Below are 27,188 nucleotides of genomic sequence, written 5' to 3'. Positions count from 1 at the left end.
CCCATAGACCGAAAGGGCCCAGGTCTGATTCCGGTCAAGAGCACTTATCTCAGTTGCAGGCTCGATCCCCAGCCCTGGTTGGGCGCTTGTGGGAGGCAACCAATGGATGTGTCTCTCCGTCTCTCCCCCTCCCTTCTACTCTCTCTAAAAAATCAGGAGAGGAGAAATATCCTTAAGAGGATTCACAACAACAAAAAATAGTAGATGGAGAAACCAACCGGGGTCCTGCATCAGAGTGGATGACGAGGAAGCTACAGCGTTGTCAGAGGCCCAGGTCATGAAGCCGCAAACTTCCCGAGGGCTGGGGGGAGAAAGGGGATGTGTGTGTGTGTGTGTGTGTGTGTGTGTGTGTGCATCCTGTCATGGTTACGTTGCTTCCCTTCCCCCTGCAGGCTGCATTCCTGCTCCTTCCTTTGATCTCTGCGTTCACCCTGTTGACTCAATGCCTCTGACCAGAGAAGCCAGCAGTCCCACCACCGTCTGGAGTATTTCTAACTTGACAGCGTGCAGCACCGCCAGTCCACCAGCAACCCTTGAACCAGAAGCCAGCGGCACCTAATTGTAGCACAAACTGTAACCCCCGGAGTCCCAGCTCAGCGAATTCCATTCAAGGCGAAGACCTTGGGAATGTTCCAGTCATGAAGGCTCGCAAGCAAGGCAATGTGACAGATGACTGCAAACCCCCTACGTTTGCCTGGAAAGCAGTGGCGGGGTGCAGTGGAAGGGCACCTCTGCATTTTCCCACGCTTTGACCGTCAGGTCCCCGCCGGCCTGTTGTTGTCTCCCCCAGCCTGGCCGCTCCAGGGTGTGCTTCCGACAGACCCTGGTGCGTGCACATGGTTGCATCTAGACGGGGGAATCAAGCTGAATGTCCGTGACCTTAGTCCTCAGGAGCCAGTTCTGGCTGGGAAGCCACTGCCTGGCCGAGACAGGGATCCTCACACGGGCGACTGGGCCAGCGCATTGCCCGGAGGCTAAAGTCGGTGAGGGTGGTGGGCCCTGCCACAGGCCGGCAAGCGGGGAGCCCAGCCCCGTCACAGGACCGACTCCTTGGACTCCAGCTCCACGGCGCAGGCGGCGGCGGGGCCGCCCGCCGGGTTCTGGTGTGTCACCAGCGGCGACGTCTCCTCCTCCGACTTGCAGTTGGGGACGGCTTCCACCTTCACCTCGCTCAGCTCCTGCGCCCCCTTCTTCTTCATCGCCTTCTGGTTCAGGTGGTGGAGGATGCCTGCGCCCAGGGCGTCGCCCTCCACGTTCACCACCGTGGTGGTCCGGTCCCTGGTGGGAAGAGAAAGGCGGGCGGTCCAGGCAATGCCACCGGCAGCCACCCGGGGGCGGCCCCGCTACAGAGGCCAAGGCCGTGGGGAAGCAGGGACCCTGTGGGCCCTGCTCTTTCCCGGAGTGCACGCTGCTAAGGGCTTAAGGCTTCGCTACTCTAAGCGGCCTTCCTTGTAATTGTCTTTTCTTAGGAAAGTAATAGATACTCATTGTAGAAAACTTGGGGTGTGTGGCCGAAACCGGTCTGGCTCAGTGGTAGAGCGTCAGACTGAGGACCGAAAGGTCCCAGGTTCGATTCCGGTCAAGGGCATGTACCTTGGTTGCGGGCACATCCCTGGTGCGGGGTGCGCAGGAGGCAGCTGGTCGATGTCTCTCTCTCATCGGTGTTTCTAGTTCTCTATCTCTTTCCTTTCCCTTCCTCTCTGTAAAAAAAATCAATAAAATATATTTTTAAAATAAAAAAAAATAAAAAAAAACTTGGGGGCGGGGAAGATAACTATAAAGAAGAAAACAAAAGTCACCCCCCATGTCACAAGTCTGAGTGAGTCAGTACTGCCATTCTGATGGTTTCCTTCCAGTCTCTTTCTATGCATGCATTGTGGGTCTAAAGACGCCATCCTCTAAGGCAGAGGTTCCCAAACTTGTTTGTGCCGTAGACCCCTTGCCATGTTTTTTGGTTTTGGGTAGACCCCCTACTTACCTGATATTGATTTTTTTGTAAATTTCTAACTGTAGTGAAGTTTAGTGTTAAAATTTAGTAAAAAATAATGTACCTACTTTTCTCCGGCATTCTCAAACAAAATAACACTGATTCACTATAATTTGTATGATAAACTACCAGTTTATATTTTTTTAAATATTTTCTCAGCACTTTCCTATTCAAGATTCAGGAAACGAATGAACGTATTTTTCTCACATTCATATTTATAGAGTGACGAATTGAACAAGTCGGTGCAAGTTCGCGAAGCTTTGAGACAAAAATTGGCAAGAATGTTTACTGCGCGTATGCTTGTAACAAGATGATACTGGTATATCATTATGTGCAGGTTTTTATCCTACAACTTACACAATTTTATAAACATATATAATAAATTTTTTACTTCATAGGTACTTTTATAAATAATTTATATGTTTTTATATTATAAGATAATATGATGTAAGTAAATAGGTACTATCAGTGTATGTTGAGATCCACTATTGTGGACCCCCATTTTCATTTCATGGACCCCCAAATTTTTTTTCCGCTGACGTAGACCCCTTGCAGGTTGTCATAGACCCCTGGGGGTCGATATAGACCACTTTGGGAATCACTGCTCTAAGGTACCTAGAGCCGAGATGGACAATAGAGCAGATATGGTTTTGTGTCCAGTAGTTCTCCTATTCCAACACTGCATCTCTGCTGAATGTCCATCTCCAGATACTCTTCATGGCTGGGGCAACACCCCACATAGAGACTAGCACCGCCCTTTCCGGAAGCCCGTCTCCCCCTGGATTAGCCCGATAGCCATCCTCCCGCCCGGAGCTCAGAGGAAGTGCCCCGCTTTCCCAGGGGCCTGGGACTCTCCCGTGCGCTGTGCATCGGCCAGCCCAGTCTCCGCCACAGCCCCGGTGCGGGTTCTGTGACTGTTCCCGTTTCACAGGTGAGCCGGCAGTCCTGTCACATGGCTAGTCATGGCAACCGCTGGGACTGGAACCCAGGTCCCTGAACTCGGAGGCTCCTTTTCTTATCCACGTGCTCTCCTGTCCAACACTAGTCCTTCTAGCTAACCTTCCCTATAAAATAGGGATCATCCCTACCTGAGAAGGGTATCATACAACTCCAGGAATCAACACTCAGAAACTGTTCTCCACCTACAGGAGCTTTGCCGATGGCAGTCCCAATCACTCCTCCTTCCTCACACCTCCTCTCTGAGCCCCAGGCATTCCCAGGAACTGCGTTCACCTTCCCTCTCCGCACAGAAACCACCCTCGGGGCATTGCTGGCCAAGGACTGTCCTTCCCAAAGGCTCCCTGCGCCCACGGCTATGACTCCTGCAGAACCAACAACTCCCACAGATCTCAGTGCCTCCCACCCCCACCCCGAGACCCATGCTTTCCCGGATGCTCTAAGCGAGTTCTTGGCAACAATATTTCATGGTCACCCAGGAGCCTCTGACTCATGTTGTTTACTTGTCCCAGCTCTACGTGTTGTCTTGCCAGCTCAACCGTGGGCTCCTTCCCGAGGCAGGGAAGTGTCTCCACGCGCCTCAGGCCCAGTGGAGTGCCGAGCCCCTGGGGAGCTCCATACAGACTGTCCTCGGTTCGATGCCCTCGGGACCTGCTACTTACACGATCCAGTCCACAGCCAGGATCAGGGAGAGGTCGTGAGTGGGCAGCCCGATGGCCTCCAGGATGATGGCGATGGTGAGGACACCTCCGGCCGGCACGCCCGCGGCTCCCACGCTGGACGCCGTGGCCGTCACGCTAGGGATGGCACAGCAGGGTCACCGCGAGCACAGAGCCCGCAGGGGGCACGGAGAGGTGCGGGCAGCCACGGCGGGCAACGGAGAGCCACGTCACCCACCCGCGATCCTGCCGGCTGAGCCTGCGACAGACAATGCACTCTCTCCAAGTAGTGGGTTCCCACTGTGCTCACTTCATAACGGAGACGCCGTGTGCTGGCGGGCGGGATTGGTCCTTATCAGGATTTCCCCAAGGAAATCACAGGAAATCCCTCAGGCCCTCACCGGTTTGGCTCAGTGGATAGAGCGTCGGCCTGTGGACTGAAGGGTCCCAGGTTCGATTCCGGTCAAGGGCATGTACCTTGGTTGCGGGCACATCCTCAGTAGGGGGTGTGCAGGAGGCAGCTGATCGATGATTCTCTCTCACCGATGTTTCTGACTCTCTATCCCTCTCCCTCCCTCACTGTAAAAAAAAAAAAAAAAAAAGAATAAAATAAATTTAAAAAGAAGAAAGAAGAAATCCCTCGGGTTCTGACCCAGGCCTGTGGGGTGAGGAGGGCGGGGTGACTCACAGGATGGTGAAGATCTGCCCCGCCTTCAGCTCGAAGTTGTTGAGCTGGGCGATGAACACGGCGGCCACGCACTGGAAGATGGCCGCGCCGTCCATGTTCACGGTGGCCCCGATGGGGAGGATGAACCTGCTGATCCTCTTGTCGACACCGTTGTTCTCCTCGATGCACTTCATCATGGAGGGGAGGGTGGCGGAGCTGGGGATGGAGAAACGGCCGACCCTGAGAACAGGGCTTCCAGGGGCCACGTATCGCTCGGCGCGGGCCCTGGATGGGAGCCACAAGCACCCCCGGGCTGCTGGCTCCCTCTCCCGGGATAAAAGGAAAAGCACGACGGTTTCCACGTTTTTTCTGTCACAGCACGGGGTTTTGTCAGCTTCCAGAGCGTTCAAAACCAGACTCCCCACATGGACCTGCTGTGTTCTTTACCCAGAGGCACCTGCTCCAAACGTCTCAAGAACCACGCGGTACCTTGTGGCACAAAAGGTTCTCAAGAGAACAAAGAACTGTTGACTCCATATGTGCATCTCCTCTTTTGAATCCCCCCCCGCCCCCCCCAAAATAAATAAAGTACAAGGCAAAAAAACCCACGGTGATTTCTTTTTTCCTGTTGGGCTCTGAGAAGGTGGAGAGAGTAACTGTGTGCACAGATGTCTGGATAACGGAACCCGTCCCCTCTGACAGCCTCTGTGGGCATCGAGGAGGGCGGCTGGCGCAGCTGGGGAGCCAGAGAACCTCACCTCCCTCATCCTTTCCACCGCCTCCCCGGCCATGTGACTAGCCCTTCGGGATGGGAGGAAGCATGCAGTGGAGAGGCAAAGGCTACACATGAGAGTGAAACAATGTGCTGCCATCCATGGAAAGTTTTCTTTAATGTATTTATTTAGAAAGCCCCCGACTTTTTTTTTTTTTTTTGAAAGATTTCCAATAACGACAGGCACATCTTTTATGCTAAATTAGATACTCCTGGAGAGCTGAGCAGGGGTCCCTCAACATGATGCAGTGGTCTTATTTTCTAAGGCATGCATCCAGAGGGAGAACTGGACAGGTAACATTCTAGAAACTTCCCTACAATGCATTTTCTTTCCCTCAGGCAAAGGGCTTACTAATTAGGGTGAGGACCCACAGTTCCTATGGCCCAAATAATGATCAGGTTGACTGTCAAGGAGCCAGAAGCAGCAGCAGCAGCAAGGCAATTCCTCCTTTCAGCAATCCCAGAAATCCATTTCCCTAAGAGCTGTGGGGCTGATTGGTTTTGTGTCCAGCTGTTCTCTTACTCATTTCAACACCGCGTCTCGGTTGAATGTCAGTCTCCAGATGCTCTCCGTGGCCGTGGCAACACCCCGCACAGAGACTAGCACCGCCCTTTCCGAAGCCTGTCTCCCCCTGGATTAGCCCGATAAGGCCCATGTAGAGTTTTCCAATAATTAAGTATTTTAAGAGGCCAGTTGTGCCTCTACCATCGGGCTCCCCTGGTTTCCTATCAGCACAGCTCAGAGCCACCAAGGGCACCCGGAACCCACTCACCTGGAGCAGGTGGCAAACGCCGTCGCAAATGGTGTGAGGAGGCCCAGGAGGAACTTGAATGGGTTTTTTTGGGTGAAAACAAAATAAATAAGCGGCAGGACAATTCCTCCGTGAATAAAATGGCCCAAGATGGATGTGAAGATGTATTTCCCAAGCCTGGTCACCAGCGTGACGATGTCCTTCATTTCCACAATCTTGCTTCCAACCAGGAACATGATGCCCACAGGGACATACCTAGGGCATGAACACAAGGTTCCCGTCAGAAAGAGTGATGTGACGTGGGGGCTGGGAGACGCAGGCCCTTCCCCACACACCACGAGGACTTTCAACTAGGCTGTCGTCACTTCCCCCTAGGACAGTGGTCGGCAAACTGCAGCTCGCGAGACACATGCGGCTCCTTGGCCCTTGAGTTTTTTGCAAAGGCCAGCTTAGGAGTACCCTAATTAAGTGAATAACAATGTACCTACCTATATAGTTTAAGTTAAAAAAAATTTGGCTCTTGCCGAAACCTGTTTGGCTCAATGGATAGAGTGTCGGTCTGTGGACTGAAAGGTCCCAGGTTCGATTCCCGTCAAGGGCATGTACATTGGTTGCAGGCACATCCCCGGTGGGGGGTGTGCAGGAGGCAGCTGGTCGATGTTTCTAGCTCTCTATCCCTCTCCCTTCCTCTCTGTAAAAAATCAATAAAATATATTTAAAGAAAAAAATGTGGCTCTCAAAAGAAATTTCAGTCGTTGTGCTGTGGATATTTGGCTCTGTAAACTAATGAGTTTGCGCCCTACGATGACTCTGAGAATGAAAGGGATGTGCCCATTGTACAGACTGTGAAACTGAGTAAAATGATCATGTCACATCTCCATGGGTAATGGAATTGGGACCAGAACCCAGGCTCCTTTCCCCTGGGATATATGATGTTCTTAACAGGCGGATGTCACCAAACACAGGGACTCCCAAGGGGAAGGCAAGGAACTGCTCAAGCTCAGAGCCGCTGGGAATGCAGTCTGACTGTTAGCTTTGCGCAGGCTTGTTCTGAAAACTTCGAAACACAAAAGACCTAACACCTGTTTTGTAGACTTGAAACGAGGCTGGGATTTTTGTGAGGTTTAAAATTCCTTGTGATTTGGAAAATAAGATTCCGTGGGAGAAAGTCATTAACGATGAATGACCCTCTGGGGACACTCCTGGAGCGTGGAGATTTTTTTTTTTTTAATGGCAGGATGGACGGAAGGACGGGAAGTAGTAAACCAGGGGAGCTACAAAGAACCAAAGTCAGTTGTTTTGAATTTAATCTCAATTGAGGAAGAATTTTATAACCATTGGCTTTTTTTTTTTTTTTTAAATAAATTTTAAAAAATTGATTTTTAGACAGTGAGGGAGAGGGAGAGAAACATCGATGTAAGAACCAAACATCAATTGGCTGCCCCCTTCTGAAATCAAACCTGTGACCTTTCAGGTCTGCAGGGTGAGAAGCCAGGTCAGTTCCCTCCTTCAGGTGGACAGAGGGGGCCGCGGTTGGGAGGGGACAAGAGGGACCTCTGGAAGTGCTGGCCAGTGCCGTTTCTGAATCTGGATGAGTGTTTCCTTTGTGATAATTCATTAAGTTGTGCACATGTTTTAAGTACTTTTCCAAAGTACTTTCCTGTAAGTAATACTTCATAAGGAAAAAAAAAAAAGTGAAGGCTAGGGGCCAGATCCTGGCAGATCTACCTGTGTAGTGTGGTTACTAGTCACTATGGTGACCATGTCTTTTTTTCATCCAAACTTTGGGAATATTTTAGACAAAACAAAACAAACAAACAAACAAAACCCAGGAAAAGAACCTGACCTGTGTGATGACAACACTTTTCCTTCCTGGAACTGTTTCTCTCCCCAGAACAACAGTCATATGAACAAAGTGTCATAAGACCCAGCCTCTGGAATGCTGGTTGAGCAAGAGAATTGGGTTGAGCAAAAAAACACCACCCGCGGGGGCTCTGGATTTGGCCTCCCACCCAATTCCAAACTTTCCCGCCAAATTCTCTCCTAACGCCAGCTCAGCTGCCACCCCAGCGCCACTGAGAGAGAGAAGTTCTGGGATGTTTAAGGACTGACAGGAAAAGGCTTTGAGCGTGAAAGGACAAACTAGTTTCCTGGTAATGAGAGGACAGAAGCTAAAATCCACATCAATCTGGCTTGAGTGAAACAGCAGGATGAAGCTGACGAGGGATGACCATTGGAATTGGTATGATTTGAGGGATCAGGTCAAAATTGTACCTTTTAGCCAAAAACCAATCTAATAATTTTGTATTAAACAATTACACTTTCATCGATACTACCTACAGAAACATTTAGGTAAAACACACACACACACACACACACACACACACACACAAAAAGACTATTCCAAGTTTACATATGCGTGAAGCTGTCCTCCTTGTAGTGAAATACGATCTAGTAAGGGCCCCCCTCTGAAGTTTTAGGTCCATCTACGGTAGGGGTGTAGAACTCAATCAGAGAAGGGGCCAAAATCTAAAATCCAGCCTAAATCGCGGGCCGAATGGTTTACTGAACAGTCATAAACTGACAATGTCATAAACTGACAGCGGAGTGCAGTGATGACAGCGCGGTGCGGGCCACATAGCAAGGCCTGGCGGGCTGGATTTGGCCCGCGGGCCTTGTGTTTGACACATGTGATCTACGGTATCAGTTTAAGATAACATAAGCCTTATTTCACAGAGCAGATAGCAAACTTCTGGAATTCATTGCTCCACAAGATGCTATGGGCATCACATATAATAGGAGACTATGGTAGAAACCCATAAATAGATCACTGATGATAGAACCATAAGGAGTCCCGGTGAGTGCAGAGGAAGTAACCGGTAACCATGGCCCATGCCTGGTTCTCTGAGGTCCTGGACAGAAGGAGACACTGCCTCCACCTCCATCACACCCTGTACCAGGACCCACCTCGGTGCCCCAACCACGTACAGAGCCTGGGCCAGGTGGTGACCCAGGGGTGACCTCGAACAGCAGAGCCGGGTTCTGTTCTGGATGGAGGAGAGATAAGAGGGAGGTAGGCAGCTGGGGGGAGGGCAGCCATACTCACCACATAATCCACGACACCAGCACCATCGTCACCTCGTTGAAGGCATTGAAGAAACGGATGAGCTCTTCTCCTTCGGAGCCCAGTTTCCTTAGGGCCACTCCTAACACGAGGGCAAAGAGGACCAATCCTAAAATGTTCATCCCTTCGATCTCGGTGCCAATCGGGATCTGCAGGACAGTGGACATAGGGTCCAAGTTTACAACCTGTGATTGTGAAGGCGCATTTGCTTCGTGTCTTCACCAGGCTGAAACGCTATGCCCAGAATGAGGAAAGATTGGCATTTTCTTTAACCTTAAGTGATTTCACAAACCCAGGGGTAGGCAAGTCAAGGGGGAGATGCAGTGTAAGGATGCAGAAAGTCGGCAAACATTTCACCTAGTTGCTAACTCTAAAAGCTGTTCGAAGACGGCATGGATTGAAGCAGAAGGCAGTGAGCTCCCATGGACTGGTTACATTCAGGTAGAGGTTGGACAGTCACTTCAAAGGGCTGCTTTTAGAAGAGCTTGTGGCTGAAAAGTCCCTTCAGATCAAGAATCGATCTTGATTCTTGTACCGTCACCTCCTAAACATCAACAATTCTTTGTTGCGAGGCTGTTAGGATGGCCTCCGAGCTGACAAATTTCCAAAAGAATTTTTCAGGATTAACATGGGTCTCTGCAGGATAGTTGTTCCTGACTTTAAATGATTAGGCAAAATGTACTCTTTAATTTTCCCAGTAATGCTGAATCTCACGGCTACAAATATGTATTAGGCAGGCATTTTACTCCATCAAACACATTATAAAATTCTGAACAGGAGACTGCCAGTCAGCATGGTAAGAAACAGAAAGAGCATTTTTACCAGAGCTCTGGTCGGACTCTGGTCCCCAGCTCTGGTGTTAAATAACTTCTCTGAGCTTCAGGTTCTTCGTCGGCAAGATTGGATTCGATTCGTAGCTTTCAACTTTCTTTTTTTGGGTGGAACTTTTCCTTCAATCACAGAAAGGCTGGCAGCACACGGAGCCCCTCAGCCCTGAGGAGGTATATGTGTGGAAAAAGGCAAAGTACCCGCTTCTTCCCAGACCGCTCTGGGGCTGGACTGGATAACCTTTGTGGTCCCTTGTCCCTTCCTGCTCAGTGTCTGGGAAACAATAGGTACTCGAAATAGATGTATGAATGAATAATGGCGAGAGTAAGTTAAGCCCCTAAGACAAGTTCTATGTGTAGGGGTACGGTAAATCACCTATATAACCTAATAATAGGATAATGTGCAAATTAACCCTCACTCTGCTACACAAGCCACACCCACCAGTCAATCAGAGCAGGTATGCAAATTAACCCAACAAAGATGGCAGTTAATTTGCATACACGGAGGGAGGGAGGAGTGAAGGCTGAAGACAGCATAGAAGAGGGAGCTGAAACCGGTTTAGCTCAATGGATAGAGTGTCGGTCTGCAGACTGAAAGGTCCCAGGTTCGATTCTGGTCAAGGGCATGTACCTTGGTTGCGGGCACATCCCCAGTAGGGGGTGTGCAAGAGGCAGCTGATCGATGACTCTCTCTCATCGATGTTTCTAACTCTCTATCTCTCTCCCTTTCTCTCTGTACAAAATCAATAAAATATATTTAAAAAAAAAAAAAAAGAAAAAAAAGAAGAGGGAGGGAAAGTGGAAAGCAAGGTGGCTGTAGCTACTGGAGGGAAAACACTGGCAGCATGGGGGGCGGGGCAGGGCAAGGTGTACAGAGGCGGTACACGTGATTGTGGAGGCGGTGGCAGCAGGTGGCAGCAGGAGGCAGCGGGCTTAGCAGGTTGGGCATGAGGGGTGAGGCGTGCAGCGGTGGTGCCACAATGGTAGGTGGTGGGGAGGAGAGGTGGGGATGGTGGTAGGGGAGCCTGCAGGAAGTCTTGCAGGAATATTCCTGCAACAGGTGCCTAGTCCTATATAATAAAGAGCTAATATGCAAATGTTCATCATGACCTCACACCTTAATGGCTCAGACATCAAATACTGGGGAGAGGGGAGTGGGGACCAGCCAGGCACAAATCAGCTCGTGAGAGAGGAATGGGGACCAGCCAGGCTGCAGCCCAGGAGAGGGACAAGCTGCACGCCCTGTGGTCCCAGGCACCTATGGGTGTGGCCCTGGCTAAGCCGCCTGCTCACCGTCCCTGGCAGCTGCGGCAGGCCTGGGTGAAGCTGGCCCAGGGCCTGGGTGCCTATGGCCAGCCAAAGGGAGGGAAGCCTGGGTGCCTACGACTGGCTGGAGGAGGAAATCCTGGGTCCCGGGTGCGGGGCGAGGCCAAGGCAGAGGCAGTTAGGGGCAATCAGGCCAGCAGGGGGGCAGTTTAAGGTGATCAGACAGGCAGGCAAGTAGTTAGGAGCTGGTGCTCCTGGATTGTGTGAGGCAGTCAGACATCCCTCAAAGGGTCCTGGATTGGAGAGGGTGCAGGCCGGGCTGGGGGACCCTCCCCCACCTCCCCACTGCCCATTCTCGAATTTCATTCACCAGGCCTTTAGTTAGGTGTATTTCAGGATAACAGAGGGTGTTATAAAATACTAGTGGCCCAGTGCATGAATTCATGCACCAGTGGGTCCCTCATCCTGGCCAGGGATCACTGGGGCCGATCAGGGCCGATGGGGGCTGGCTGGCCTGGGAGGGACTGATGGAGGTTGACCGGCAGGAGAGGGACTGTAGGAGGGCTCAAGGGCATGTCCAGCCCATCTTGACCAGTCCTGATTGGCCGGATCCCAGCAGCAAGCTAACCTATCAGTTGGAGCGTCTGTCTGCTGGTGGTCGACCAATTGATCGGACACTTAGCATATCAGGCTTTTATATATATAGATATTTTGAGAGAAGACGTTAGTCCCAATTTGATGAAGTAGATCCACTAAAGATACCAAAGCTACAGACATTAGCCTTTGGCCATGTTGGTAAATAACCAAAGAAACAAACCAAGTCCATGTGCTTTGAATAGCCCACCCAAACCCCTAAGTTTTCAGCCCTGCTTGGGAAAGATGCATTGTGTGGGCTCCTGCAATTAAAAAGCATTTTTTACTTGGTAAGTATTCATCTCAAGTGATCTTACAAAGAGCTTTACCTTTTCAAGGGTTACGTTTCCATTGCTCATGTTGTGGAGGGCCATTTTATAATCAGTTGCATACTGTGAAAGAAAGAAAAATAACTGTCAGGGCACAGGAGAAGATGGGAGCGAATAGCTGAGCCTATTGCTAGTCTGTCATTATTCACTTTGAGTATCGGGGGACATTGCTCAATTGGTTGGCCTAACAAGGGACTCTGAGAACCACACAAAAGTACCTTCAGACTAAGGCAGCATGTACTACAAGAGGCCTCTGGGTTAGATAGAGACCCAGGGAGAATTTCCTTATACCGCTTGGACAACGGTTGGTCGGCCTACCCAACTGCATGCTGAGAGCTTGATATTTCAAACAGCTGGTTTTCACGGTATTTGGAGAACCTTGGTATTAATTTCATAATGCCCAAGTTCACTTTTCAATGAGTCTCCACTTACGTTTATTCGTTTATTTATGCTCCATTTTGTTCCAGAATTTGTTTGACTATGACTGCTTTTCAGAATCTATTTCTATCTGGCCTGAGCCTCCCCTCTCCAAAGCAAAGGATGGCAGGCAAGTCGGTATTTCCTGGCTGAGTCTCCTAGGAGACCCACTTCTCTGAGGTGAAACACCTCTCCAGCTTTGGCCTACGGCAAACTGCACACATTTCTGCACAGGGGTCTCCCAGGGGCAGCATGGCGATCGAGTGGAATCTGTTATGAAACACCCTTCCCGGCCTGTTCTGAGGACAGCTGCTTCTGAGCACTCAAGAGCAGCATGCTAGGAGGCACGGACCCGGAGGCCTGCTTTGTGCCGGCCTCTGAGGAGCTCTGGTCTCTCGCAGCGTTGACTGATCAAGCTTTCAGACACACAGAGGTGGTTCAGCGGCCCTGTGACCAGGATGGCAGGAAAAACAAAACTTACCCCACATGAGACAGGCCCTGAAACCCCATATACCTATTATTTCCCTCCCTACCTCATATGATATACAGAAGCCAACACTGTGCTTATATGCAGATTTGTTTTGTTTTTATTTTTTAAATTTTTTTTTAAGAGAGAGGCTATAATTAGAAACAGAAAAGTCTTTGCTTATAAAGGGCAATCAGGTTAGCCCATCTAATCCAGACCTTTATATTTCTTCTTTGTGTAAAGCATGGCTACAGGGGTGTTACTTAGAGTATTGCTCAAATTAGGGAAAAATTGAAAACAACCCGAATGTCCATCAACAAGAGGCCGATGGAGTAAAATCAGGGGACACTCATAGAGTGGAATACAATCAATAACATGTGCAGGGGGATTATTCACTGACATGAGAAAATCTGCTTTGAGAAAGCGTTTAGAGTCCTGGCCAGTAGCTCAGTTGGTTAGAGCATCGTCCTGATACTACACCAAGGTTGTAAGTTTGATCCCCGGTCAAGGCACATACAAGAATCAACCAATGAATGCATAAATAAGTGGAACAACAAATTGATGTTTCTTTCTCTCTCTCTCTCTCTCAAATCAACAAAAGAAAAACCTTAAAAATCTTAAAATTATAAAAAGAGTTTACAAACAACATATTTAGTATAATTATTTTTAAAACGGGCATGCATAATAGAAAAAAACAGATCTGAAGGATGTATATCAAAATGTTCATGGGTAGCTCTAGGTCAGGGGTCCTCAAACTTTTTAAAGTGGGGGCCAGATCACGGTCCCTCAGAGAGCTGGAGGGCCGGACTATATGAACTACTAATTCCTACTGTAACACCTTGGCTGCGCTCACTGCCCAAAAAACCTGGCGGGCAGGATCAGACTCCCCTGGGGGCTGCATGTGGCCCGAGGGCCGTAGTTTGAAGACCCCTGCTCTAGGTGGTGAATATGGATGATTATTTTACTTTCTTCTACTTTTTTGTACTTTACTTTTACTCTTTTTTGCAATGAGTATATACTACCCTTATAATCCGAAAACATATAAAATTGAAAAATATTCTAAAATATTCAAGAGAGCCCCAAAATGTGATTGGAGTGTATTTCTCAGGTGATGTGGAAAGATGTTGAAACCAGTGGGATATTTTTGAAAAACACTGAGTTTTGTTTTGTGTGTTTGATTCCAGGGGCCCATCTATGAAACTTGGACAGATGTTACCAAGTTTTGTTAACACCTTACCTAATTCTATGGCAATAATTTATACCACCTCCACCCCCATCCAAGGTCCATAGTTTTAGCAAAGCATCCAGCCTTACCGTTTTAAAAGTGGCAACCACAAGATTTGAGGGAAACAGGTTTCTGTTGGAAAAGGAAGCATTTCATCAGTATTCTTCAAATTCAGCATTCAAAGCATCTGCTTTCAGAGGCCTATTCCTGACAGCCTCACATCCTCTCTCCAGCAATTCCTATGGTCTTCTGCTTGTCCAGACACCCACCTATGCCTCGGCTGCTGGGCCACAATACAAACTAGAGTGCCCCAATTTTTACTTCCTCTCCTTTGGGGTACTGTTTGATCTTCATGCTCAGCCAAACCAGAGGAACTGCATCACTCTCCTTTCCCCGAGAGGGTAAGCCCCGCTGCAGAGGTTTTCAATGGGGAGTGGTGCTGCTCCACATGGAATCCATGGGAGTGTTTTCATTGTGGGAATACTTGCAGGGCATTCCTGGAATTGGGGGAGTGTGTGGAAGAGAAGGTGCCGGGTCCCGGCCATTCATTCTGCTACATACAGCCAAGTCCTGGACAATAAATGGTCCCAAGGTCCTTGTGCCTTCCAAGGTCCTAGACCTGCAGATGAAATTATAATTACCTGAGCCTAAACTGAGCCCCAAACAAGGCAGTTTTTGCATAATTTGAATCTGTTCTGAATTTCCTAGGAGAGCAACGACTGCATAATATCTGGGACGAATCTTCTTTTGCTCTGTTCGGAATGTTTCCAAGAATCGTCCATCTTTCTGGAAAAATCACATTGCCCGTGGCAAATGGTTAAGATCTGAGTCTTGAACGGCACACGTGGTACCAAGTTTCAGTCTGTATTTATAGCTGTGTCATGAATAGTGAATCTAAATTCAGAAGCAAGCACTTCGCTTCGGAGCATTTACATATTAAAAACCATTCCTTTTATTATAAATCACTGTTTTTACTTTTACATTGCAGTTAAGTCCTATCAATGTTTTGAATTGTGCATCTAGGTAAATCCTGTTTATGAATTTCATTTCAAGATGAAGGCTATAAAATATTTGTACAAAAGCAGGGCAATAGGGCCGAGTTAAGCTATTGTTTTGAAAACAAAGTCTATTCGTGCGAACAGCTTTACCGAGGGCCTCCTTCGGGTCAGGCTCTGTGCAAGATTCTGTCCTTAATATATGAGAAAAATCCCACTGACAGTCCATCTTTTCTACCCACTTCCTATAAGAGTAAATCTAGGAGAGTCAACAACTCTGGATCATCCTTATAATATGTGCCAAATTTACGCACTCATTTTTACATCTGTGGTTGAGTTGTTTACCTAACACTGGCGCCTCCAGGCAACTATGTGCAATGTGTTTGGTTTCAGAGGGAGGCAGGTCTGACTGCAACCCACCCCTACAAACAGATGGTCCCTGGAGCCACACCTTTGGGTAATACCCTCTTCCTTGAGTGTGTGTGTAGGGGGGCCTATGACTTTCTTTTACCCAAAAGAATAAAGATGATGGATGTCACTTTCGTGATTTGGTTACATAAAATCATAGCTCCCCTCGTGGGAGAAGACTTTCTTGACTGACCTCTGGGCTTGCTTGTTTGATGAGACAGGCTGCCATATTGGACAGGCCCACAGGGCAGGAAACTGAGGGTGGCCACTGGCCAACAGCCAACGAGGAACTGGGGCTCCCAGACTAGACTTCAAGGACCCAAATTCTGCCCAAAGCTGTGTGACCTCAGAAGTGAATACTTCCCCAGTCAGGCCTTTGGAGGAGACCTCAGCTGTGGCCGACACCTGCTTGCAGCTCTGTAAGTGACTGACGCAGAAGACTCCGCTAAGCCATGCCAGGATTCTTACCCCCCAGATTCTGTGAGATAATGCATGTGTGTGACTTTAAGCTGCTAAATTGTGGGTAACTTACTAAATCTGTGCATTCGATAACTCGTATACTAGCCAACAGGGTTAACAGAATAGAAAATTTCATTACACTAGGGTGCTTCCACAAGACAACCAGTAGGTAGAGACTGCAACACAGCATTTTCCAAATCTACTTGTCTGGGAAACCAGAATTGCTTTGAATATATTTAAGAGAACACCACCTCGTACACACCTGCATTTAGGCACACAAAATGTGATCATCAGTTGAATAAAGGGTGATCAGAAATTTGAGTTCTATCATAAGCATATTTACTTTAAAAAGAAAAAGATAGAAAGACTAGCAATGTGTATTGACTATTCTTTAATGTATGGATGAATAGCAACTTACGTTTGCCTATTATTTCCAGAACAAAGCACCTTTCTTATATATTTCAAACTTAAGGATTAGGTTTGGTATCTCATTTCCATATGCTATACTACTTAGAAGCGGAAGTTGGCCCTGAGGCAAGGATTTCCTATTCTACCCGCACCACCCGACAACTCTCGGAAGTTCCAGGACTGAGCTGGCCACCAGGTTCTCTCCCTAAGAGGACAAGGAAGGTAAGGACTGAGCTGGGTTGGAAGTTCCCCATCAATCTCTACAGGGAACAACTTCTGCTGGACACACCCTGCATCCTTAAGGATTAGCAGTTTCCTCAGTTGGTGCAAATGCAGCCTTCTCCACAGCCTTGAAATACACTCTTTTCCAAAGAGCCCATACTATTTGTTTAAACTTTGCTGTGGTTAGCCTGTCTGGTCTCCTTAGCATGAGCAATAACCCAATACTGTCTCACCCAGATAGAACATGACCCTAACCCAGAACTTCTAGACCAAACAGTCATCAACATACCGACCTGTTTTCAGACAGTCTACGGTATCTAGTCTACAAAATCCAATGGGAACAGAGAGGTACAGACAATACTAGAGGCAAAACAACAACAACTGTCCCTCCCTTTCCCCCGCCCCCCCAAAAAATCAATTTTCTTAGAAGAAAACAATATGTTCCTGCAGTTTCTTACAAAGTTAAACATACACTTACCCTATGACCCAGCAATTTCATTTCTGGATATTTACAAGAGAAATGAAAATATGTCTGCAAAAAGGGTCTGTATGGTTAACAATCTTAATCTTCCTAGCCCCAAACCCAAATGTTCACCTAAAGATGAATGGACTGATTATGATAAATCTGCACAGCGGAATCCTATCTGGCAACAAAAAGAAATCAACTACTAATATATGCAACTGGGTAATCTCAACAACACTGTGCTGGGCAAACATAGCCAGACAAAGAAAAGCACATGCTGAATGATTCTATTATTATGAAACTCTAGTAAAAGCAAAACTAATCTGCAGTGACAGAAAGCAAAACTTTCTACCCGAAATTTCCCGGGGCCAGGGGCGGAGAGTGGGCCTTGCTGAGACGGCTCATGAGCGACAGAAATGTTCAGTGTCTGGATTGTGGGGATGGGTAAGTGAGTTCTCTATTTGTAAAAAACTCACTGAAATGCACACTTAAAAGAGGTGTGTTTCTCACTGTATATAAATCAGTCAAATTGCTTTAAAAGTTAAAACAACAACAACAACATATAGTGCTAACTGCAAAGGAGATTTTACAACTAAAAAAAAAACACAAAAAACTTACATTCAATGGAATGACTGAACTTTCTTTAGCTTATACAGCTTAGCTCTCAGACTGTAATCCCTGGGGAGGGATTGCCTGGGAGCAGTGAGCTGAAGCTCATGCACCCACAAAATCATACTCCTTTCCCTTGGTCCCCCTGGTTGCCACTGACTAAGAATAGGAGCGGTCCCCTCCTGCCCACACAAAGGGGCAAAGAGCTGAGCCTGTGGATTAGTCAAGAAAATATCTGACAGACTGTGTCTTTGGTATTGTATCTGAAAAGTCATTGCCATTCTCAAAGTCACCTAAGTCTTCTCCTGTGCTATCTCCTGGCAGTTGTATCGTTTGTGCATTTTACATTTAGATTTGTGATCCATTTCGAGTTCATTTTTGTTAAGGGTGCTGGGTCTGTGTCCCAATTCTTTTTTTTTTTTTTTTTTTGCATTTGGATGTCCAGCTGTTCTGGTACCATCTGTTGAAAAGATGATCTTTGTGCCACTGTTTACTCCTTTGTAAAAGACCCATTGACCATCTCTATAAGAGTCTATCTCTGGCTTTCTATTCTGTTCCATTGATCTATTTGCCTATTCTTTCACTAAAATCACAGTCTTGATTACAGTAGCTTTATCACAAATCTTAGGGTCAGGCAGGTAGTGTCAGTTCTACAACTCTGTTATCTCTGCACTCTTCTTACCCTCTCTCCTTTCAAACACATATGCTGCTGAGAGCTCGGGATTTTTCTTACTCCTGACTCTCCTGTGTCCAAGGACCAGCTGCTCCTCATCCAAGCAGTTTTGCTTCCCAGAGCTCTGTCTTGGGCATTTTCCTCCAACTCCTCACATTCACACAATAACTTTGTGGGCTTTTAAAATAAGGAGCGGAAGGAATTTTAGTGGTGACCATGTTCAACCCTCCTCTCCCCTCCCCTCCCCCACACTGTTAGCTCATGGTGATACCACAGCTCAGAGACCAGCCCTGTCCAATAGAACTTTCTACATTTGTGCTGTCCAATATGGCTACTGAGCACTTGAAATATGGTTAATGCTACTGAGAATCTGAATTTTAAATGTGTACATTGAAAATTTAAATGACATATTTAAAATTTTTTAAAATATATTTTTATTGATTTTTTACAGAGAGGAGGAGAGAGGGATAGAGAGCTAGAAACGTCGATGAGAGAGAAACATTGACCAGCTGCCTGTTGCACAACCCCTACTGGGGATGTGCCTGCAACAAATGTACATGTCCTTGACCGGAATCGAACCTGGGACCTTTCAGTCCGCAGACGGACGCTCTACCACTGAGCCAAACCGGTTTCGGCGGCATATTTAAATTCATCTCGATGGCTGCTTTTGATTGAGGGCTGTCCTGCAGCTAAGGTCTTCCATCTTCCTGCAGCTAAGGCAGGAAGATGGTGGCTGCAAAGAGAAAAATGTTGCTGGAATCGATCCCCTCTAGGATCCACCTTGTTATGAAAAGTGGAAAGTGCATGCTGGGGTACAAGCAAATTCTGAAGGTGACCAGAGAACGGCAAAGTGAAACTGATCATCTTTGCCAGGACCTGTCCAGCCTTGGCAATCTGAAATAGTGTACAATGCCATGTTGGCCAAGATTGGTGCCCATCACTGTCGTGGCAGCAATACTGGACTGGGCACAGCATGTGGAAAATTCTACAGAGTATGCTCACTGGCTGTCAGTGACCCGTTTCTGACATCATTAGAAACATGCTAGAACAGACTGGTAAATTGTAAAAAGTAAATCATGCAAAAATATTCTTTAATAAAACTGGCCAGAAAAAAATATTTTGGTTAAAAAAAAAAAAAAAAGGTATTTCTGCCGAAACCGGTTTGGCTCATTGGATAAAGGTTCCATTCTGGTCAAGGGCATGTACCTTGGTTGCGGGCACAGCCCCAGAAGAGGGTGTGCAAGAGGCAGCTGATTGATGTTTCTCTCTCATCGACGTTTCTAGCTCTCTATCCTTCTCTCTTCCTGTCTGTAAAAAATCAATAAAATATATATTTTTAAAAATGTATTTCTTTTAGTGGGTCGAAATCAAGAACATTTGCAAAAATGCCAAGACCATACTACTAAGTCAAATCAGACCAAATTGGGAAAGAACAAATGGTCATGCTTTCCAGAGCTATGGGAATCTGTAGATGCATTACTTAGAAAACTGGTATGAGCCGAAGTGGATCTGGTGACGGAAGAGCTTTCGTTAGCGGTACTGTACAGACTCATGCAGCTCACAGGATGAAAAACTTTAGTGTTCCTTCTTTACACATCCGTTATTATTTATTCTTCTGATCCTATTGTCAATTTTTAAGAATGTTAAACTATTTACTTTTGCCTGGGTATATATTTTTGTTCCAGAGCACTCCCTTTGACTTAAAAAATCCTTTCCTTATTTATGAACATTTCAAAGACTCCTTAGAACAGGATATGGCTCCCACCATATACATCTGATACTTCTTACCCCTGGTGTTTATCCTTAGAGCCAGTAAACAGGATGTGCTCCTTCTGATCCTGGTACCCCTGCCGAGGAGGCTGGGAGCGGAGGAAGGGCTGCGGTGATGGGCTCACTATTGTGACAGTGGGGGTTGGGGAAGTCCCACATCTAGTTTTAAATGCCAGCTGGAAAGGTTCATGCCGGGCCCCTGCATTTTTGACACTAAGGCTAAGAACAGCCAAAACCGGTTTGGCTCAGTGGATAGAGTGTCGGCCTGCGGACTGAAGGGTCCCAGATTCGATTCCAGTCAAGGGCATGTACCTTGGTTGCAGGCACATCCCCAGTGGGGGGTGTGCAAGAGGCAGCTGATCCATGATTCTCTCTCATCGATGTTTCTAACTCTCTATCCCTCTCTCTTTCTCTCTGTAAAAAAAATCAATAAAATATATTTTAAAGAAAAGAAACTAAGGCTAAGAACAGCACTCATTCTCTGTATCAAGTAGCTTGAGAGGCTGGAATATACTAGAACCGTGGTCGGTAAACTGTAGCTCACGAGCCATATGAGGCTCTTTGGCCCCTTGAGTGTGGCTCTTCTATAAAATACCACGGCTCGAGCGAGTCTATTTTGAAAAAGTGGCATTAGAAGAAATTTAAGTTTTAATAAATTTGGCTCTCAAAAGAAATTTCAGTCATTGTACTGTTGATATTTGACTAATGAGTTTGCCGACCACTGCACTAGACTATTAGCAAGACACTCAAATATTTATCCTCATAACAAGTCTAGGTAGTAGATACTATTATTAGCCTTATTTTACAGTGAAGGAAACTGAGGCACTAAGAGGCTAAATGACTTGTCCACACAGCTAGTAAGTGGTAGAGCTGGATTCAAATCCAGAGAATTGACTTCAGTGCCTGCTCACCATCACTACCCACACTGTCTCTCTGGGCGCATGTTCTTTTCTGTACATGTACTTTAACTGTTCGGGTAGTCTCCTGAGTAGAGGAAATGGTGTCAAGTTAAAACCTTTCTTCTTCTTCTTCTTTTTTTTTAATTACAAGCTATTTTGGTGAGTAGTTTGGCTGAAAAACGTCCATGAATTTGGATCCTTGTTAGATTTGCTAAGAGTCTTCATCTTGCCAATAGAGATACTTAGGCATAGATCAAACAACCAGCATGGCCAACATTTAAAAGAAATTATGCACCATTCACTCTTTTGACTGTGATGTGGAGGCTAATATCAGACCTCAGTCCCCAATAGGTTTCTCTGCGTCTTTGCACCTACTGAGATGTGTGTTCTTTGCGGCTTGAGAGGCATCCTCTTTACACCAGTCCTTGAGGGAGGAAATTAAGTCCCTCATTACCTCTCTTGGTGAAGGGAAAGGCTCATAGTACAGTCCATTGTTGATAAAATGAGCACAAGAAAAAAAACAAAAATGTAACTCCTAGAATAAGGGCGACAGGCAAAAATCTCAATGGTGCTTTTACCAGGCACAGGAAGCGCCTGCTATACTTCTGCAAAAGAGAAGGCCCAGGGCGGTTCTTCTGCCAGAGCACACAGAGCCTCAGCCCAGGAGCTGTCCTTCCTGCCTCCTTTGCAGATAAGTCTTTGGTTCCCCATTTGAAAACTACAAAGTTTAGTTTTAGAAGCCAGATGAAGGCTTAGTGCTTTCCGTCTACAGCTGCCTCAGTGACTACAGCGGGAGTCAGTTTTGGAGACCGTAACAGGTAATGCAGGCAGAAAAGAAACTGGAATATCATGGAGCACAGGTGAGGATTTCTGCCCCATTTCAGAAATCTGTGTTTAGTTTTGACTTTCCTCCATTTTCCAAATTTCCCATAGTGTTGATTCTATTAGTCCACGGCAGTCAGTCACTGTTCACTTCCTTTTCTCCAGGCTCCACGTGGTTCCCAATATCCCTAAAGACTATGTTAGCTGCAAGGCATCTTGAGTTCCCCCAAAATTCCCCACCCCCTCTATATCACCCCCCCCCCCCATTTACTCTCATTTATTTCAAACTATAAAAACATGGCCATCCCCATTAGTTGAGTAAACTCCATATGGCTCCATTTATAACAAGGGCAAACAAATATTGGGCCAGACATAACTCATTTAATCCTCAAAACAATCCTGTGAGGTAGGTACTGTCAGGATCCCTATTAGGAAAAGGAGGAAGCCAGGGCACAGGAAGTTATGGGCGTGCCCGAGGAGCAGTGGTCGGCAAATTGCGGCTCTCCAGCCGCGGTGTGCCGCTCTGTTGACTGATGAGTTTGCCGACCACAGCCATAGAACTCTGGAATAAGCATTGTTAGGGACTATGAACTTCTACAATGACTGGGTTCCTGATAAGCTAATTCTGTGTCTTTGGTGCCAAAATCATTTCGTGTTGGATGAAATGTCATGGCTCAGTTACGTGGGTCACACCCAGCGTGGAGAGTTCTGTATTGTTCCGGGATCTCAGGCGTAAAAGCTGCAGGCTGAGGAAACCGGTTTGGCTCAGTGGATAGAACTTCGGTCTGCAGACTGAGGGGTCCCAGGTTCGATTCCGGTCAAGGGCATGTACATTGGTTGCGGGCACATCCCCGGTGGTGGTGGGGGGTTGCAGGAGGCAGCTGGCTGATGCTTTTCTCTTATCGATGTTTCTAGCTCTCTCTCCTTCTCCCTTCCTCTCTGTAAAATATCAATAAAATATCAATATTTTAAAATTTAAAAAAAAAAAAAGCTGCAGGCTGCTCAGGAAGGAACTGTCTGCAACTCTGCCACCTGACAGCTACTGTCCACTGTCCACTGCCCCTTCTCAGCTCTCGAGGGGCTGCTCCTAGTGCAGGCAGACACCTCACACCCACTCCCGTCTATTTTGTTATTCCCAATCCATTCTGTGGTAGGAAATCGAACCACTGGGCAACGGCATTCTGGATTTTGTAAAAGGCACGATGAATATGGATTGGTTTCATTTCTTTTTGACTTGTACTTATAGCTTCAAAACACAAATTAGAGCCGAAACCGGTTTGGCTCAGTGGATAGAGCGTCGGCCTGCCGACTGAAAGGTCTCAGGTTCAATTCCGGTCAAGGGCATGTACTTTGGTTGCGGGCAGCTGGTCGATAATTCTCTCTCATCGATGTTTCTAACTCTCTTTATCCCTCTCTCTTCCTCTCTGTAAAAAAAAAAAAAAAAATAGTCAATAAAATATTTTTTTTTAAAAATTAGAAATTGTGGCAGAGGGACCCCATGGGATCTGGGGCCACCCCACGACCAGGAAAGGCAAAGGACTTTAGCAAAGCCTGCATGGCACCAAGTCCCCAGAGACCGTGCCCACTCCTTCCAGGTGTTTTGCGTTATGGGCAGGGACCGGGTGAGGGCCGGGTGCACAGCAGGTGTTTCCTGGCAGATTCTCGGTTCGCTCACGTGCCCACAGGCAGGAAGGGCCTCTGCCACGGTACATGCCCGGAATCACTTAAAATGGACATCGGTAAGGTGAGGTGACCAGGCGTCCCGCTTTCGGGGGGACAGTCCTGATTTCTAACAATTTGTCCGGGACAAATTGTTAAAAATCGCCTGGTCACCTTACGTAAGGATTCCTTAAAAGCAGCTGTTTTAAAATTTTTACCCAGCATCTTCCCAGACCCAGGAAGTATTCCCAGGTGGTTCCGGACCGTTTCCTCCCACAAGCCGCTCCCTGAGAAGCCAAGTCTGGGCGGCTGGCTGCACACCGGCTTTCCTTCGCCGACACCGAAGGGGCTCATCTCCTCCTTTCAGAGGAAGTGGGCGCCAGCCTCGACCCAGCCAAACCCTTACCTGGTTCCTCTTCGCCCAGAGCGAACACCTCTGAGGCTGTGGGACTAGACTGGCCCCGTGGTGTCCTTACTATGGCATGCTGACTTGGGGGAGGGGCGGGGAGGGTGGGAAAGGAGAGCCCTGAACAGTGGAGTCCAGAGTCCCACGGTTCTTATAATCCCTCTTTGGATCAATTTACTCCCTGACCTTGAGCAAATCACTTAATCTCTCGGTAGCTCAATTTCCTCAGTTGTAAAACAGGATCACACCCCCTATACCACCTTGATCCGTGAGCTGCGGAGTCAAATGAGTTGGCCGTTGAACGCAATAGGAAAACACTAACCTATCCCCAACAAGCCACGACACAGGTTCTTTTAGCCGTTCCCTGAATCTGCAATCCCAAGCCCCCGAACAGACACTGACTGTTATGCCACGATACCGGGTGGTCACTCACTTCAGAAGCAGGAGCTAAAGCGGCGTGGATCTAAAACTAGCAAGCCATGATCAGAAAATACAATAAAAGAGCTCTCTTCTGGGGCTGGTAGTAATACGATAACGCCTCAGGCTACCCCCACCCCCTGTTTTTTGGCCACTGCCCCTCTCTTGGAGATGAGAATACTACTGAGCCTCCTACGGGGGGTACCCCCAGCAGGTCAGAGCTGCGCACCCACACTCCCTCCCTGGACCACGGATCCTCGCAAAGAAGAACCCTTTAACCTGACGTTGACCAGACGACCTAATTTTTAACAATTTGTCCCGCGTCACGTGGTATTTCAAACAAAGTCCCCATTTTTGGAAAGATTCTTTTAAATCTTTTGGACTTTTTCAAAACGCCGTGAGACACGGGACAAATTGTTAAAAATCGGGACTGTCCCGCCAAAAGCGAGACGTCTGGTCACCTTACTTTAACCCCAATATCCACTTCCTCTCCTGGGACAGACGACAGATAAACTACAGAGCCAAAGGCACTCTCAACCTCATTAGACTGTTTTCAACACCAAAGTGACTCCCCCCAAACTTTAAGGATTTCTCAAGACTCCAACTATCAAGCTGCCCGACCCTAAGCAAAGGCCGTGATGCCATCCACATCCTAACAGGCTCCCTCCACCTGCCTTTTAGGTAAGACGTTTTGGTGTGAACTTTCACGTCCACCTCATCAGAGATTTTTATTTTTTCAATGCCATGCCTTGGACTTTGATTTTGGTTGTCACCGCTGTCCTGTCAAATGAACGCTCTTTCTGTTCAGTGGCAGACCGCTGTCACATTTTCCAGAGGGAGGAACGGAAACGGCAGGAAGCCCAGGCCCTTTGCCCGGGGTCTGCTGTTTTTGCACAGCCTTAGCAATGAGGAGCTTTGCCTCAGTGACTTAAGACTGAACAGACCTCTCCAAGGCTCCCGATGATCGGAAACCTGGAGCAGGAGCCAGCTGAGCTCCTCTCCCGGCTGCACTTGGCCAGGTCAGTAAGCGCCTCCAGGCTGCAATTTTCCGTCTGTGAACTCTGAGCTAATGGAGAAAGCAGGAGAGGCGGCGGACTTGGGTAAACCAAAGAAACTACCCTGCGTCTCAAGGGATGAAAGGCAACTTGTACAAGTCACAGGAAGCAGGCAAAGCTCAGTGAAGACACTTCTCTCCCTCTCCTTTAGAACTCACGTCTTCCCACAAATAAAGCCCCTTGAAACTCACAGGACTCCACAGCCGGCCTGACTACGGGTTGGAGGACCCTCTGTTTCAAGCCCCAGGAGGCTAGTCTGGACAACGGGCCCCACACCACTAAGCCCACCTTGTTATCCTGGGTGGACAACTCTTAAAAAAAAAAAAAAAATCACCAGCCAAAGGGCTGAAGCAGAGAAGGCCATCGATTACAGGCCAGGATGGCTCAACAGGCCAAATCTAGCCAATGCGCCCGGAAGCTTTCGGGGACCTTTTTGGAGAAAATAGGGTGAAGCTATCCAGGTGTGGTTAGAACTTAGCCCGAGAGCACAAGAAGTCAAGTGCAGGTGAGGCTGCTGCCTCTGCCCTACTGCACACTCACACTTAGCGGTAGGACTGGCTCTTGCAAAAAAAAAAAAAAAAAAAAAAAAAGTGGCCCTACTCCTGCAGACTGTCTGGTGTATTAAGACAGATGTTTGAAAAGGGTGGTCAGCATGCAAAGCTCCAGACGTTACTTTGATATTTAAAAATATTAGCAATTGCCAAAAGCGGTTTGGCTCAGTGGATGGAGCGTCAGCCTGCGGACTGAAAGGTCCCAGGTTCCATTCCGATCAAGGCATGTACCTTGGTAGTGGGCACGTCCCCAGTAGGAGGTGTGCAGGAGGCAGCTGATGGATGATTCTCTCTCATCGATGTTTCTAACTCTCTATCCCTCTACCTTCCTCTCTGTAAAAAAAAAAAAAAAAAAAAAAAAAAAAAAAAAAAAAATCAATAAAATATATATAAAAATAAAAATATTAGCAACCAATTAAAATGAACTCTTTAGAAAGAGTATATGAAGGTGTGTGTTTATGAATGAACTGGAGTGCCATGAAGAGCCGGCGTCTCCAAGGAGGAGGGTGTGTGTGGGGAGGATTTGTCGTTTACCTGGCCAGGTCGAGGAAGGAATCCACCGTCTCTTTGGGGACGGGAGGGGAGCCCGAATCCTCCAGCCCAAGGTCGCTGGACTTCAGGATCTGCGCGTTAGATCCGGGCTTGATGATGAATGCCAGAGCGACGGCGAGCGCAGAGGCGCTCAGCGTGGTGAGGCCGAAGTAGGCGATGGCGATGCCGCCCAGGCGCCCCAGGGAGCTGGCGTCCAGGGAGGCGGCGCCCGACACCAGGCTGCAGACCACCAGGGGCAGGATGATCATGCGCAGCATGCGCAGCAGCATCTCCCCGGGGAAGGCCAGGTAGGCGACCTGCGTGCGGCTGAGCCCGAGCCCGCGCAGCGCCGCGCCCAGGCCGGTGCCCGCCACCACCCCGGACACGGTGAGCAGCACCAGCGCCTGGCGCCGGAGGAAGCCGGCGCAGCGCCGCGCGCGTCCCGCGGGGGGCCCGGGCGCCCCAGGCCCCGCCGGGGCGCTGTCCAGGTAGCCGTTGGTGTCACTGCTCTTCTCCATGACGTTGCTGCAGCTCAGAGCTGGGGAAGGGCGAAGGACTTGGGCTCTAGTAACAGACGGAACTCTCAATGAATGGCTTGCTCAGGCGGAGCTGGCGCAATCCACTAGCTGTGTCTGGTTCTGGGAACCACCCCCTCGGGAGACCGCCGGGCTGGGCGCACACACGGGTGTGGAGAGAGAGGCCAGGGGAGGCGCTGGGAGCGGGCTGGAGCTCCCAGCTTGGCCGCAGAGATCTCCGGACA

At 48.0% G+C, this 27,188-nt stretch overlaps 1 protein-coding gene across 1 annotated transcript; it reads right to left on the bottom strand.

Moving 5' to 3' along the window:
• SLC1A4 (solute carrier family 1 member 4) lies at positions 1-27,188 on the bottom strand. The gene is made up of 8 exons (XM_084901109.1): positions 26,432-27,188; positions 14,171-14,213; positions 11,974-12,036; positions 8,901-9,067; positions 5,816-6,049; positions 4,292-4,486; positions 3,607-3,741; positions 1-1,278 (listed from the first exon to the last, which is right to left on the bottom strand). The coding sequence occupies exons 1-8, from the start codon at positions 26,944-26,946 to the stop codon at positions 1,035-1,037; spliced, it is 1,596 nt and encodes a 531-aa protein (XP_084757235.1). The 5' UTR covers positions 26,947-27,188; the 3' UTR covers positions 1-1,034.

The sequence above is a fragment of the Pipistrellus hanaki genome (assembly GCF_964339955.1).
Source record: "Pipistrellus hanaki genome assembly, chromosome: 12".
Taxonomy (NCBI): Eukaryota; Metazoa; Chordata; class Mammalia; order Chiroptera; family Vespertilionidae; genus Pipistrellus; species Pipistrellus hanaki.
This window is presented reverse-complemented; position numbering and strand designations above follow the sequence as displayed.

Coding starts and splice junctions, on each gene's coding strand:
- SLC1A4 (XM_084901109.1), bottom strand. CDS start 26,946: ATGGAGAAGAGCAGTGACACCAACGGCTACCTGGACAGCGCCCCGGCG. Junction 14,214..26,431: donor TCCTTCCTCGACCTGGCCAG/GTAAACGACAAA, acceptor CTTTTCCAACAG/AAACCTGTTTCCCTCAAATC. Junction 12,037..14,170: donor TGGTTGCCACTTTTAAAACG/GTAAGGCTGGAT, acceptor TTTCTTTCACAG/TATGCAACTGATTATAAAAT.